Source organism: Aplidium turbinatum, chromosome 5, assembly GCF_918807975.1.
Source record: "Aplidium turbinatum chromosome 5, kaAplTurb1.1, whole genome shotgun sequence".
NCBI classification, from domain to species: domain Eukaryota; kingdom Metazoa; phylum Chordata; class Ascidiacea; order Aplousobranchia; family Polyclinidae; genus Aplidium; species Aplidium turbinatum.
In genome coordinates this window covers 35,638,660-35,654,600 of record NC_137476.1, presented here as the reverse complement: position 1 = coordinate 35,654,600, position 15,941 = coordinate 35,638,660, and the positions used below count along the sequence as shown (strand labels likewise).

Genomic DNA, 15,941 nt, shown 5'->3' with positions numbered 1-15,941 from the left:
TCAAATGGACTGTTAATTCTCTATTTCAAATTTAAAAAAAGCTGTTCAAGAAGGAAAGTATTCGTTTGATGAAATTGTTAACTTGAGTCCTGAAAGTACAAAAATACTCCTTTAAAGGCATAACGTTGGATCAGTTCACAGCTCGACGTAGAGTTTATATCCTTCTTTTGGTCGTTATCGGTTTATTCAAGCTTCAGTTGACAACACTGGAAGCAGGATGGTAGACACCAACAATGAAAATTCTGTGAAGAGCTTGGAAATTATTGTACCAGAGTTATGGCCCGCTCTAATCGAAGTTCTATGACAGGAGGGGGGCAGATATTATGGGAAATAGAGGAGAGATTTCATATCACCACTCTTATTTCCGATTTTCGATTGTACGTTGACAATAATCCTTGCCATATACCAGATAAGATAAAGTTGCTCAAGACTGTAGTACTAAAAATGATTGCTATAAGTTCTGCTGAAGCCGAACGTGGATTTTCGCAAATGAACTTGGTCATCATACCGCTACGATCACGGCTGACCAGATTACTTGTTTCAGTAATGTTGTTCATCAGCATCAATGGACCACCGCCTCATTTATGGAACGGCACTGCGGCAACTCAGAAGTGGTTGCGGACTCATCGATCGACTGTGAATACTCAGGTTAAGCATTCTAAGCTGCCCACATTAAATGAACTAAGATCTGCGCAAAAACTGTTGGCTGGCTAAAATCAAAGACTGTCGTGGTGCTTATAACTTAGCCCATAAAACCAAAGACCTGGCAGACAGGCCAGGCGCGGATCTAGGAGTTTTTTTTGGGGGGGGCCAGAAAATTTGAAAATGAATTAAAAAGTATGAAAAAGATAAAACAGATAGCCTATGAACAATCAGTGGCGTAGCCAGGAATTTGGGGGGTTTTGACGGCCGGCGGGCGAAGCCCGACGGCGTGTTCGCCAAAGGCGACACCCAGCGGCGGGGGGTCTGGGGGACCTCCCCCAGAAAATTTTGAAAAATTACTTTGAATTTGGTGCATTCTGAGAGCATTTTCAACAAAAATATGGGTATAAATATTCCTGTAAAATGGTGCTGTCCGGTGGCATAGCAAAAGGATAAGATCATGTTTTCTTCGGCATTTTTTCGGTAATAAAGCTAAGCATCTATGTTTTCTTGTTGCTAATTCCTGGCTGAGATGTTTGAATGTTTGGTATTGGCAAAACTCGCTCTTTTAATGCAGTTTCGCTTAAAATTAGGCACACTTTGTTTTAGAGACATGGAGACTGAAAGCATCATTCTTAATCTCGTGACGTCACACGCGTGCCAAAGGGGGGGTTGTAAGTCAGCTGTGGGACTAATATCAGCTGTTTAGAAGCATATCAAACCATTCAACAATTTCTCACAAAATTTCGGGGGGGGCCCGGGCCCCTTGGGCCCCCCCCATAAATCCGCGCCTGAGACAGGCTATTTGTTTTGTATAATCTCGTTAATTTGCACCAACTTGGAATACGCTTTTGTTGTATTTGGAGTTGTGCGGTTCGTTAATAACTAAATGAGATTTTAGTGTAACTGTCACATTGGCAGCTTATTGGTTCTTAATCGCTAAGCAGCAAACACAAGCGCTCATTTCAGGAGATGTATTTCTCCACTTTCCTACAGTCAAATTTTTTTTTTGCAAGTTTATGCCTACTTAGAATTGGCTCATTCAAATATGTAGCCTACGATTGATTAAAGAGATTGGAATTAGCTCATGCAAAGCGAGTTTCAAGTGTACTGTAAGCCTTTGCAGTAAAGAAAAAGCAAAGGAGATTGCAGTGTAGCAACCAAGCCATATATCAAATTTATAATTTTATTTCGGATTCAACCACGTTTTCACGTTTTGTTGCTTCTACCATTTTTCTGTAGCCTACTTCAAGCTATGTTTTGGCGTGGGTTGTTTTTCGATATGATGTTCAGAAATAAAAACAAACTGAACAGTGTTTCTTTTTAAAAAAGGTAAAGATTGTTGGCTCACCTACACCAATTACTTATACTTAGCTTGTCTATATTATAGACTCTATAACAACACAGCTAGGTGTTAGTAGAACCCCCCCAAATAAAATGCTAGGAATGCACCCCTGCTCTACAAGTATGCGAAACTGCAAGGATTATGCTCTGCAAGAAGCTTTTCCACTCCGAGGATAGAGATTCAATCAATCAAGTGGTTTAAGTTTCAAAGCAATGCTTCCGACATTCTTAGCTTCGAAGTTATGCTGAGTTTTCACTGATGTGGTTTTATGTTTTTTCCAGGACTTGTCACTGCCTACTATAGTTTCTATAGGTTTATTTTATGCCAAGACGTGTTAACAAGTTTGTTTTAGTCGCTCTTTGTTCAATACACAAAGGAAAATTGTTATGAAATTCGGCTACAACTAGATAATAACGCACCTTTCTGTAGTAAGGGTAAGCCGTAGGTGTTAGAATTTGCAGTGAAGGTTTCGGCTCGTCCGCCCGATAGCTCAGTTGGTTAGCGCGTGACTTCGTGAACGACGAAGCTTCAAGATCAAGCGGCGCTGGTTCGACTCTCGAGGTGTGCGCTTGAGCAACGCATTCTAAGGACTGCTCTCCATTCAGAGGCACCTAATGGATGGAATAAGTCCCCGGCAACAACACTTCAACAATCGGAAACTTCACTCTGTCAATCTCGGTAACCGGCCCTGCGTCAAGAGCCTCTACAAGTATGCGAAACTACCACAAATAACCTATCAAGGCTTTGTCAGTCCGAAGATAAAGATTCAAAACCAACCAAACCAAGCTACATCATGCTATTGGTAACTCAGAAATTCACACTTCTGACATTGACAGCATGATGGACCCCGGCAACACTGTTAAATCTTTGTGCGTATTTACGAGTTGCACCATATCTCTACCCATTGGCACAGGAAACGTATTGAAGTGGAAAGATATATGTAAAAATGACGAACTTTGCTGTCTGGATAGCTTTTGTGCCAAGACCCAATTTAAGTTGGTTGTGGTATGCCTAAATATCCTCTTAGAACATTCCATGGCTCACTGTTCGTTCCATTTACGTCAACACAATCGTGTCTGCATGCTACAACTTGAGTGGTGGGGAACTCCTACAATATCCCATTCGTCACAACGCAGTGTTACCAGCGTTCCATGTTGAGCTTCCGGACGTCTGTGACGCTGTTAGAGTGACGTAACGTTGATTTAGCGTAAATTTAACACGCTTTGTTTTGCGTAATAAAGATTATCCAGCACATTGGCACTCCAAAATATCCCAGGCTGTCACGCAAGGACCGTTTCAGTACAGTACGTTCTCGTTTGCGCCGTACGCTAAATGTTGTCTTTACATTTTATGTGATTTGGCAACCCTAATCACTGGTTCTTTTCGTCAAATGTTTTCTCGTCGTGAATTGTCAATTAAGTTGCGTTTCATTACGTCCAACCACCGGTAGCAACGCAAGTCGCGTCTTGGCGACGGACGCATGCCTATTGTGACGTCACCGACACGTATTAAGCTATCTACTGATCTGATCCGTTGCGAAATCTGCTCTTTCATCCCATCGGGGTCGCTCTGATCTGATTTCCAAGTGACTTGTTTCTGGCAAGCACCATTAATGTAAAAATGGTTGATTTTCTGTCTGGGTATGACCTTGCAATGCACTAAAACCAGAAGGCAAATATGCATACCAAGATGTATTGTCTTTCATTGTCAAATATAGTAAACAATAGCTTCTCTTTAGTTTAGCGAATTCACAATTCGCCAAACTATTAACAAAATCATAAAGAAAATAACAGCAATAACAACGTTGATCCAACGAAGGAGCGTCTATACTTTTAAGCAGAGCATCAATACGATTGCTTCATCCGAGGCCAGAACATAATTTGAATCAAACAAATTGTAAGTGTAACAGTTCCTGCAATAACATCACGACGCCACAAGTTGAGCTGAAGAAATAGTAAAAAACAACAAAGTTTTTCTTTTTCCACGTTGATCCATCGTCTTTGACGCAATATAAACAAAAAAATGAAATTTGTAAACCTTGTTAACAACGTCATAATGGCGACGCGAATCATTGTTCAAAACCTGCAGCAATAAAGGTAAAAATCCGAACAGAAATATATCCTGTGTTAATATCTTTTACATCAATTCGGTTACGATAGATACGGCGCAAACTGGCAGGTCGTAAGTCCTACTTGAAAGGGATGCAGAAAAAATTGCAGTTTACACTTGTCGGAAAATGGCATCAGAGCCAGAAAACAGGCCCGTTATTTACCCTGACTCAAAATCTACACGTAAAACGGAGTGAATCTCTCGCTGTGATCAACAGAACATATTTGAAACGCTTTTCAAGCACCATTCGTCCTAGTGAAAGCAATGAAGCACCTTGGAACTTTCGAATTCGGTGGCCGGTAAAAAATAGTGATTTCCAATCCACAATGTTCCGCATCCCATCTATTGATGAGTTCCTAGACAGCAAAATCAGCCATTGTTACATTGATTCAACGTCAGCAGACGTTCAACCAATGTAATAAGAACGAATTTTGCTAGCTGGGAATAATTCTCACAGTTCGCAATTTTTGATTGAAACAACATTATTTTGCGTTACTACAACATCCATTTCACCACAAATGAGATAAAATGACGTTTGTGATAACACAAAATGTCGACGTTTTACGTCAATGACCAAACACTGCAATACAAGCAAGCAGTTTGATTGGCCCGTTAAACTGACCAAATACATCAAGAACTTATCACGTGACCTCGGCAAATGTCACATTCTAAGATCTAGAAGCTTTCGTACGCTCATGCATTGAGTGACCGCTTTGCAAGCGGGTCAATACGTACTTTCTTTTTTGTTTACCATAAGTGTAAAACACCAAGGGACTATGTCTCGAAACAATGCGGATAATGCGTCGAACCAACCTTGTAAGAAACCAACGAAAAACAACGAAGTTATAAAAGAACTCTAGCGCAGATTGCGGCAAAGACCTCAGAAGATGACGCGGTTGTCAATGGTCTCACTATGGCAAGTTGAGTGAAGGTAACAGTATGAGGTGACGAAACTCAAGGTGCTTTGAAAATCACAAATCAACATTTTACAAGCAAAATACCACCTACAACATCACCGATGACTTGTAGTATTAAATCAACACCTGAACTTTGGATTTAAACCACTTCCCAACACTTATTCAACATACGTTTGCATAAAAGCGACGGCAAAATTAAATCGATGTTCGGCCAGACATGTCATCAACAAGAAGCCGTGTTGTTTCCACTCGTTCTAGTAAGTTGAGAACTGCTTGCAATATCAATGATGGATCACGTCATACTGCCAGACAGAAAAATACGCCATTTTTACATTGATTTAACGTCTGCATACGTTCAATCAATGTAAAAAATGACGAATTTTCCTGTCTCACATTACCTTATACACCTTCTCCATCGAATCTTTTGTGAACTTATCGGTATGGGAATGTGAAACTTGCAACCTCAGCAATAAAAACTTGTTTGCATCACATTAAAAACACGTTGCAATAAAACATAGTTTCATTTTCAATCATTAAATAAACTATTAGCGCCACTGCTTTTCAACAAGCAACGCAGAATAGGCCGGGGGTTCTGAATACTCAGGGGGTAGATCATCTGTTACCCCTCTGGTAACCTGGGGAGAATATGTCCTTTCACGCAATAGCAAAGCCGATTCAATTGGCGGTGAATGATTGCGAGGATGCGCAACACCTCGGTATTGCGGAAGATTTGTTGCCGGAAAAGCGGAGTTGTCCTCCCGCGAATACTTTGGAAGGTTTCCCGATGTTCTCCCACCAGTGTTCGGTCGTTGTCCCGCTAGGTGGCAGCGTCCAGTCACATCAGTGACCTGGTACTCGCCATAACTGACAGAAGTGATGCGTTGTCCGTCGTTTTCTATGATAGCACGGTTTGGTGGGGCCTTGTGACATGTGGATTCGATTGCCCCTCCCCTTCCATGCTTTGAGAGTCTTCTGCTAAACGTCTGGGCGGCAACAGGAAGGTGTGAAGATAGGACGGACGGAGAGATTGCATATTCTTGCCTGTGTGGGTTGTTGATCAGTCCGTTGTACTTGGAAAAGCACGACTGGTCCTGTCGAGCGATGGTTCCTGTCAATCAAACCAAAATTACCAAAGAGCCAGACAGATTACAATCGCCGCCCAAGGCAACGGCGCTGCATGTTTTTTTCTACCCATGCACGACACAGCCAGACGCTAACGAGACGATAGTGATTTAAACAACACACGATATCTGATTTAGATTCTCTAAGAATACACAGCACAATGGCCGGGTGCAAATGTCAAAGCCATCATAAACACCTTTCAGCCAACTGAAAACGATGATTTTCATAGCAATTCTCCATTTGCGGTGGGGAAAATTGGACAATTCGTGTTGTTGTTTGCCGGTCATGCATTCGGTCAAAACAGACTTCTGCCCACTTTACTTGTTTCAAACCAAAGAAAGGCCAGCGATTGAGTGTTTTTTTTACATTGATTCAACGTCTGTGCACATTGTAAAAAAATTGCTGTAAAAAATTACTGTAATCGATGTAAAAAAATACTCATTTGCTGGTTGGGTCTGTTCTGTGGTACAAAAAAGGACTGAAGAATTGTTGGATATGCTAGAGATGAGAGAGACCATAGACCAACTGGCAAGGGCAAATGGAGTAAGATGGTATGGACATGTGATAAGGAGGGAGGAAGGAAGTTTTCTTAGAAAAGCACTAGATCTAAAGGTGGATGGAAAGAGGAAACGCGGTCGTCCAAGAAGAACGTGGAAACAACAAGTGAAGGATGAATGTAAAAAAGTCGGACTGAAGGAGGAAGATGCAAGGGACAGGGTGAAATGGAGAAAAGGGATTAAAACAATTGCTGCGCGGAAACAATCGGCCACCCCCACTAGTGGGGAACAAACCGACGATGGATTATGATGATGATGATGAAACTGATCCCAGGCTGATGAAAAAAAAAACTCACCGTTGTCGTTTGGTCGCTTGCTATTGGTCAGATGATTATGTGACTCGGACGTCATGTGATCGGGTAGCTTTCCGCAACAGCACCGCTTGGTGTCTCGTTTTCTTCGGAGCTTTTGACTTTTCTTGGACTGATGTTGACACTGGTTAAGGAAGTCTGCGTTCTGTTGAGATGGCTTGCTACTTTTTGTGACCGGTTTGAAGTTCTTGTATTTTCCAGCACAACAACAAGATCTACTCTGAGTCATATCCTCAGGTAAACGGCTCTGCAAAACAAGAAAACTGTCAAGAGCTGTGTCGCTATTGAACCTTGCAAACCTAACACAATGCTCCATTCTATTCTCAGACAGCAAAACTCGTCATTTTTACATTGATTCAAAGTCTGCAAACGTTGAATTATTGTAAAAATGATGAATTTTGTTGTCTGGGTGGTACTACAACGGAACAAAATATTTTGCTCTGACGAAACAGATCTTCTTGGCAAATGTTATATAAATGCGGATGACGCTTCTATGATTGGCGCTGTGTCAGAGCAATTGCATTAATTAATCAAGTACTCAAGAATGCTAATTAGATGCAAACGACAAAGCTGCAGAAGTAGTCATTTAATTGGCTTCCAAATCACTGCACTGCATTGATACCTGTAGTAAAGCGGTAGTTGGGACTTATTTATCTTAGCAGGCAAATGATAACCCTGTTTTTTTCCTCCATTATGACAACACACATGAGAATGAATTATAGTTGCAACACGACAGACAAGTAGATAAACAGCTGATAGAACAGTCCGATCTAAAAACGCATCTGATGCAACGCAACCTTCTACTCTATTCTACTAGGTGGCCATGATCTACTCCAACCCTTGCAACTATTCGGACAATGCAGGACTTCTCCACCACACATGACAAATGCTGAATACTAAAAATCTTTGTATTCAACTGGACTGAAAAACGAGGAACCGTTCTCGTAGAATGACTAGTATCAAACTGCCCGAAACACTTATCCCCCCTACACACAACGGGTGCGCCGCTGTCTTGGCAAGCCCCTTATAGTGTCTCTGTGTTAACAGCCGCTAGGTCGTGGTAACGCAAGAATCGCATCAAGGTAGGCTTTGTAAGGACTTGTTCTTCCCAAACCTATAACGAAACTACCCTTGAAAGTAGAAACTGAATGAGAAAGTTCTGCGACTGAAAAAGGAAGTTTTACAACACCACAGACAGATGAAAAAGAAAACGTTTCTAAAAAAAAGCGGACTTTGTGATCGCTAGAACTACAGCTGGGACATTTTTTTCAAACCGGGACAAAACTAAAGTGGTTTGGGTTGGTCGCGTGACAAGAGATCGAATGTCTACTGGTCACGATCTACTCGACTCGTCACGCTACCAATAACAACTACTGAGGCGTCGTGCTGCGGTGACTAAGTCATATTTTCTCAAGCCTTCTAATCTCTTAAGTTGGTAACGATAAAAACGTAAGATAGTTAACTCACATAAAACCTTCATACACCGCAACACGATTGAATGAAATTTGTTTGTAACGAGCATATATTTATTAACGTACAGTTAAATAAGTGGAACAAGAATGGCAAAGCAAACCAGACAGACGCTTGGACTAAACTCAAAAACAACGACTTTTTGTTTTAACGAGCCCTCTTATTTATGACTGCATCAAAAACATTCGCCCAATTTGTTGTTTTTGAGGCTATTTTCTTCTGAATGATGCATTTAAAGCGGATGTTATTGTTAAAATTCACTTACGTATAGCACAGCAAAAGTACGTTGCTATACACAGAAGTTGTACCACTTGCACCCAACCCTAACCATCAGAAGACGCAGAGCCGCAACCGACACGATCCTCAGCGTTGCCTGCAGAATTTGATTTCAAGTTGACGCTTCTCAAACGATCACGGCAATCATTCTGTACACTATTGTGACTGCGTTAAGTTCTATTGGTCAAGGCTGCTGGTATGTTGCTCAAGTACAACCAATACTTGAGTATTTTGTTATTAGTTTCACAACAGCAACATAATCTAAACAAAATTGCTGAATTTATCAGGTTAAATTTTTTTACGAGAGTTTTGAAAAATTAAAATTTACAAAAGTAAGGTTGAAAAGCAGGAATAACTATCACTCTCATCCAACTAGATAGTCGACCTTCACACATTGTTTCAAGGTCTGTAAGCACTCTAAGTTCTCTTTTATTCAAACTGATCAAGATTCGAGAAACACAACAACGCCAGCCTTCCCTCATTCTCACGAACTATTATATCAGCAACTGTCACAATATCGCACTGTATACAGTTCCCTCATACACTCGACTCGGTACTAAGGCCTCAATGCTCTGTTTGTGTTTATTCATATGACGGTCAAAATCGAATGAGTGACTTGAGATTGAGAAGTAACTCAGACTAAAATAATTAAAAAAAAAAACAGCAGAAAACGACTAAAACTGTTTCGACGCCTTAAAAGCTTAGTCAATTGTTTAAAACAGCAGTGAAAAAGTAACTAATACCCTTTGCCGAAAAACCCATCAAGCCAGCTTGGACAACTGTCCATCCACCCGTTGCTGGTGTGACCTGCTTATGACTTGCCCTGCAGACGAATGAACTGATAATGACAAGAAGCCTGGTCTGTTGCATGCGTTTCGTCATCAGACTGCGTTGTATCCGGTAACTTTTCACATCCTGCCACTCACTCGCTGCGCACGGATAAGACTGTGAAAATACTATTTCAAAAAAGTAATTAAACCATCTCATTCTTCAAAGCCTGTTCTTTTTGCATTGATTCGACGTACACAAATGTGAAAAGAATGTAAAAGGTTAGGAGAAAAACTAAGCTACACAAGAATGTAACTGGCCCAATTTGAACAAAAACGTTTTCAAGAAAGTAGTATGAATTTTCCCTATAGCAAGCATCGCTATTTAAACAGTGAAAGCAATTTTCTCCAAGCTAGACTTTGGCTTGCTGCCACTTTCGAGACAAGGTCAGTAAGTTTGTTTGTCATTGCAATTAGGGAAATTCTTTCATGAAGGAGGGTGGGTGGCCACATGTTAGTGGCACTTTCATCATTAATTAACAAATCTCAAACTGTATGTGCTCAGTAAAGTGAAAACTATAACCCTCTTTGTACTGACGATAAGTGCAAACCCACTGCTCATGTTACCAAACTATCCATAGATCAATGTTTGCTAATTCTTGCAGTTCCAGATTTTTACCAACATACAAATTCTAATGCAAGTGGGTGCTGTCAATAGAAGGTTAAAGTGGAACATTATACGTCGTTATTGCATTGTGAACTAATAAATCAAAATATTTCATTACCATAAAGACTCTCATGGGATAGCAGGTCACTGAATCTTTGGTAAACGAACCAGGCCAAAATCTTGTTTAAGAAAAACATAACTACACTTCGGGACACGTTTAACCTGACTTACACATGTGATAAAAAAACAAGCTCCGGCCTCAATCCATCATATTTTCCTGGCATCAAGTCAACTAAAAGAATTCTGAGACGCTTCTTTGTTTGAAAAGGTGTCACGTTTTATGCAATCAAATAATGCTGATGAGAAGTGAAAACAGATTTGTTGTTTATCGGGCATGTGTTCCAGACGCAACCGCAAAGTTGAATCATTAGTCAAACCTTGAACAACAACACTGCCAACGGACAAGCAAAGCAGAAAGAACATCATACTTTTGTGAATTCAATCACTTGAGATGGTGCGCCCTAATGCTTCAGATACATATGCATAAGTCGGAATTAGACGAAACCTTCACTATGGCTGGCAAGGTGCTAGAATGGTAGCCAGCTTGAAGTGCAGAGATCGATGTTCCGGCTTTTCCGGTTCAGGTTTTAACAAAAGAGTGCACTTATTTTGTCACAACAAAAAAAGAAATGTTGTCATAAAACCACGACAAAAGGTATTTCTTTAAATTTTTAACTGTAGTCAAAGCACAAACGACGATTAGCGTCCTGACCTTCCACCAAGCACGTCTTACCACACACGTACGTGCATGATAGTGACGTCACAAGAGTTAAAACAAAACTCTGTATCCGGTGTGTACAAGTGAAACGGCTAATCACTTCACAAATGGTGCCTTTTGCACGACATTTACCTGGTCTTTTGACTTGCTGAGTATTTGCAATGATCAGACCGGCATACACTGTATAACGTAAACCTAATTTAGATCACAGCCGACTGAAACAGTTCTGTGTTTCTACCTGCTCTTCTCCATACAAACAGCAACTTTCAGAACGGAATACACATAAAAACTACGTTTCTTCAACGCAGAATTGTGTGTTTATTGTTCTGCAACCGTTGATGACTTGGACACGTAGTCTGTCTGACAAACCCTGACCGTATTTCAGAATGCAGTGTGCTGGTCTGCACTCTCAAAGTCAATCGAAAATGCAGTGGATTTGCACACGACACTTGCCGTCTGTCATCACGGTCTCTAGCAACGACGATGCTTTCGCTTCACAAAACTCATCAATGCCCAGCCAGTAAATCAGTACTTTTTACATTGATTCAACGTATGCAGGAGAATCAATGAAAAAAATAACTGGTGGCCCGTCTAACACACAGACAACATAATACGTGACCAGAATACACATGAAATTGAATCACCAATACCAAAGTAACCTTTACAGCCTGTTTCATCCTTTGCGGTATATAGATAGAACGAGTAAATTTCGTGTCTGGGCCGCCAAAACTCAACATGGAAGAATTTGTACACAGAACACACAGCATGGTTTCGCCAAACTAGGTCCGCGAAGTTGATAGTGAGGCGGTGTTAGTAGACAAAAATAGATTTCCATATACAGTGTTTTCTTTTGCCACGCGACTTCTAGTGAAAATCGAGTTGGCACATCCAAGAAGTTGTATTTGTTGGAACAGTCTCTAACATACAGATTAGCTCTCGTCTGTTTTGTATATTGAAGAACACACACACAGACATTTCACCATCATGCCCGATGCTTGACACGCATTCTCTGGCAGCACAAAACAGGGGAAATTAATGTCTAGTGTCAATGCAAACTAATAGATGATATTTAAGAACATGTTGACAAATACCAGGCCGGAGTCATTCCCAATCCACTGGGGCTATTTCAAACAACCATCAAATCCCAAGATAACAAATATGAACTTGCAAAATTAAAGACAAGGTTTACATCTACAGTATACGTACTTAATTATAGACGTTAAAAAACTATTTGCAGTAACTGCATAATTTTTTGAAGCAACAATGGTTTTCAGTAATTAATCATCAGTGGAAAATGAAAAGAGAACTGAACGACTGCGAATTATCATGTTATAAATTAGATGAGTTTAAACTTAAGTTTTGTGAATCAGAATTAAGGAGAACTGTTAAATATGCTGTCTCTATATTGACAAGTCAGCAGTCGAACTTATTTGCTGTTTACTTTGTGTTGATTTCCTCACATTTGCCTTCAATGAGCTCACAGTAATTATGTCCATTTGCATGACAGAACGTCTTCCACTACGCTTGGTATACGTGACTTCACGTTCACTCGTGACATCACTGTCTTTTGAAGGAAGATTTCGAATCTACTCCGGTCGGCAAATTGATTCTTACATTGATTAATATCTGCACACATTGAGTAAATGCAAAAATGAGCAACTAGTGCTAGAAACAATGACCAACTTTGCTATGTGAGACGCCACGCCACCACCTCATTTATAATGCAGAGTGGTGTGCACTGTGCACTTGAACGATGACAGCGCGCGATGTTTGGAAAGGCAGCGTGTGTTTGTTTACCTTAGACGCCTATCAGCCAGACAGCGCAACCCGCAATTGACCCAGTGACGTCAAAGCCAACTATGCGTACACAAAGTTGTTTGTGACGTGACATACATGAGAGGAGAAGTTTTCAGGTCGATTTTCGGTTGAAACAACAGTGTCTGTGAACAATCATTGTTTTTGGTCACAAGACCAATCGCTTTCGAGCAATAATACTTCGCCAATCTCTGCTATGGAAACAGTTAGCGAATCGCTGGTCTACATTGATGCAGAAAAAAGTTGCTTTATTATATCAACCCTCAATTCTGACATCTCGTTCCAAATCCAAAATTGTTTACACCAGTGGTTCCCAACCTTGTTGTTGTCACGGACCCCTTTAGACAGATTATTAATTCTGCGGACTCCACCTTAATTTTGCCAGAAACTCAATTAACATACCAATACTATTGACTATTGTAATAATTATGTTACTCAACTACTGTACTGTGTCATATTGCATTGCCGCTATGACTCCTGCGGCAAATATCAGGTTAAACAGTTGCTCAAATACGAAAATGAATGAATTGTTCAAGAAATGTCAGAAGTATTTGAATATCAAGGTGACCCAAAGTGCCATGCCGAAACTTTTTCAACGTAAGCAAATTTAATGAGAAATGAAAGTAAAAAGACCGCTTTTCGTTTTTTTTTTCTCCAAAATTCATCAAGGTAATCACGGATCCCCAAATGCTTTCTCACGGACCCCCAAGGGGTCCGCGGACCCAAGGTTGGGAACCACTGGTTTACACTGATAAAGAATGCAACAAAGAGATTTCAGGAACTAATCCCAACAGTGCTTTTTAATTAAACAAAACAGCTTTGCGTTGCCAGAATTAGCACAAAAGTGTCTATGTTGAGCTTGGAAACAGGAAAAACAAGTTAATTAAGCTTGGCAATAGATGAAATATAATGAGATTGTAATATCTTTTGTTTCACTCTAATTCCAACTAAGTGAAAATCGCTCGAAGTCATCACGATTTTTGCAATCAGACTGACTGCACAGAAAAACAGTTAAATCACATGTTGTTGAGAAATCAGCAACCCTTGTGTTTCAGCATGTTTCAAATATCACAAACCGTGCCTTGGCCAAATTGACTAGCCACTTTTTAATAAAAAATATCTTCCATTAATCGAGTTGAAATGTTGCAATCGAAAAGGGAATTTCCGATCGTCAGACGTGGTCTAGACAGAGATGTGAGCTAAAATCATCTCCAGTCACGAACCAAAACTTAATCCGACCATGACACTCAACACGCAACTTCACATCACGTGATCGAATCCAGTCAAGCGGAAACATCAACGTCAATGTTGATTGACAGCCCATATGGAGAAAAGCTGCAGGCTCATCGTGAAGAGTTGGCACGTGGAGTTAGCTATGAATAATTTAATGGGAAGCTTTGTTTCTATTTCAAGCGCCAATTACGGACATAATCTTCATTTTCGGTCGATTCAACGTTCGACAACGCTGTTTTCGTGAAAAGTACACTGAATTAAGTTAGATTTCTGCAAAGTAACAGACCATATGATGACCTTGATAAAGTCGACGTTCGCATCACATCGACATAAACAGACTTTAAATAGACGCAAAATGTTAAAACGTATTCGCAAGTACAGTAGCATCAAAGGTCGCCTGCCCTGGTCTGAACCTTGCGCCAAAAATATTGATCGTCGTCTGCAGGCTGCACCTTCGTCGTGATATGTCTGTGCATTTTTCTCTACGCCCTTGTCACTTCTTTAAACATCACCTTTCCAGTAAACAAATCAATTTATTTTTTACACTGATATAACCTCTACAGACGTTGAAACAATTTCAAACCAACTGGTTAGCAAGCTCTAGGGCAGTTTTCAATGTTTCCGCCACAGCATTGCAACAGCAATTTCAGGATCCCTTCAAAAGAACTTCTAGACGGTCGAAGCAGGATATGAAAAAAGCCGAAAATAAGAGCAAGACTTGCTTACGCTAAAACTGGCTTCTTTAATTTCCGGTCAACTTTCACATTAATCTTCAACCAACAAGCAAAAGTTTGGATGCAAAAATGACAAAGTCTGAGCAATGATGAGAAATATTTCGTGTCTTCAAACAAACATTTTCGTGTATGATTATGAGTCAAGAATAGACATCCCTTTGCAAATAAATAAATTGCCCTGGTGTAACTTAAATATCAACTTAGTGCATGGTGCCCGCCGCATAACCTTTGTAGACATGCAAAGCATGCCCTAACGTCGGTAAAGAAAATGTTTAAAATAAGTCTAAAGAGTTTCTTTCTTTGCAAAGTGACGGTATTAAAATACTAGCAAGCGTGTAACCATCTGCGAGGAACAACTCCTTGGACCAACAACAGATCGCTATGTGCGAAGTTTATATGTGAATCAGTAATCGGCAATGCTAATCGGCGGATTACGGTGTAAAAAACTAATTTGTAAATTAATCTGCTTTATCAGCCGATTTACTTAATCGGTAAGTTATATGCTGCTAAATAATATAATAGGGGATGCAACAAAAGAGGAACAGAGAATGATAGCTGTTGGTTTGGTTGGTCCTGATTGTTTTTACGCTGACTCTGAATGTACAGCAGTTTAAACGTCTCTCACCAATGATGTATTTTGTGGTCATCGCTCAGACTGTTTTGGTAAGTGGGGCGCACAATAACGTTCCCGTTCCACCACCATCTAGACAGCAAAACCCGTCCTTTTTACATTGATTAGACGTTCAATCAATGCAAAAATGACGGATTTTGCTGTATGGGCTGCGTTATACTTTTCTCAACAAAATTAAGTGCATATTAACTTTCTTACTGAAGGTGGACACTTGCACTATGTTATGTTTGACTTGTTTTCATCGAAGTAATTCAAGTAAATGTCATTCAAATAGAATCTAAGACAGATAGAACGTGCAACCGGGCAGCTACGTGACGGCGCTTCACCTGAACAAAGGGCTCTAGATTGGCGCCGGTACGTCATTTAAGAAGATAGAAGATTGAGAGGCGAGCGCCGAAATGAGCGATGCTCGCGATGATGTCACAAAAAGTGTGCTCGTCTAGACAGATTGAAATATTTGTTCAATCAAGCAAAAGCGGTGGCAGTCCTATACAGCAAAGCAACCTTTTTTGCATCGATTTAACGTTTGCAGACATTGAATCAATGTAAAAAACGATTGGTGTACTG

At 40.4% G+C, this 15,941-nt stretch overlaps 1 protein-coding gene across 1 annotated transcript in view; it reads right to left on the bottom strand.

The window, feature by feature from the left end:
• Positions 1–3,663: 3,663 nt before the first annotated feature.
• LOC145770378 (uncharacterized) overlaps positions 3,664–15,941 on the bottom strand; it is a 61,327-nt gene continuing 49,049 nt past the window's right edge. The window contains exons 6-7 of the mRNA XM_082582010.1: positions 6,989–7,250; positions 3,664–6,121 (exon numbers count right to left, since the gene is read on the bottom strand). Coding sequence (XP_082438136.1) covers positions 5,559–6,121; positions 6,989–7,250 — 825 coding nt within the window. The 3' untranslated portion in view covers positions 3,664–5,558. The remainder of the gene's footprint in view (positions 6,122–6,988; positions 7,251–15,941) is intronic.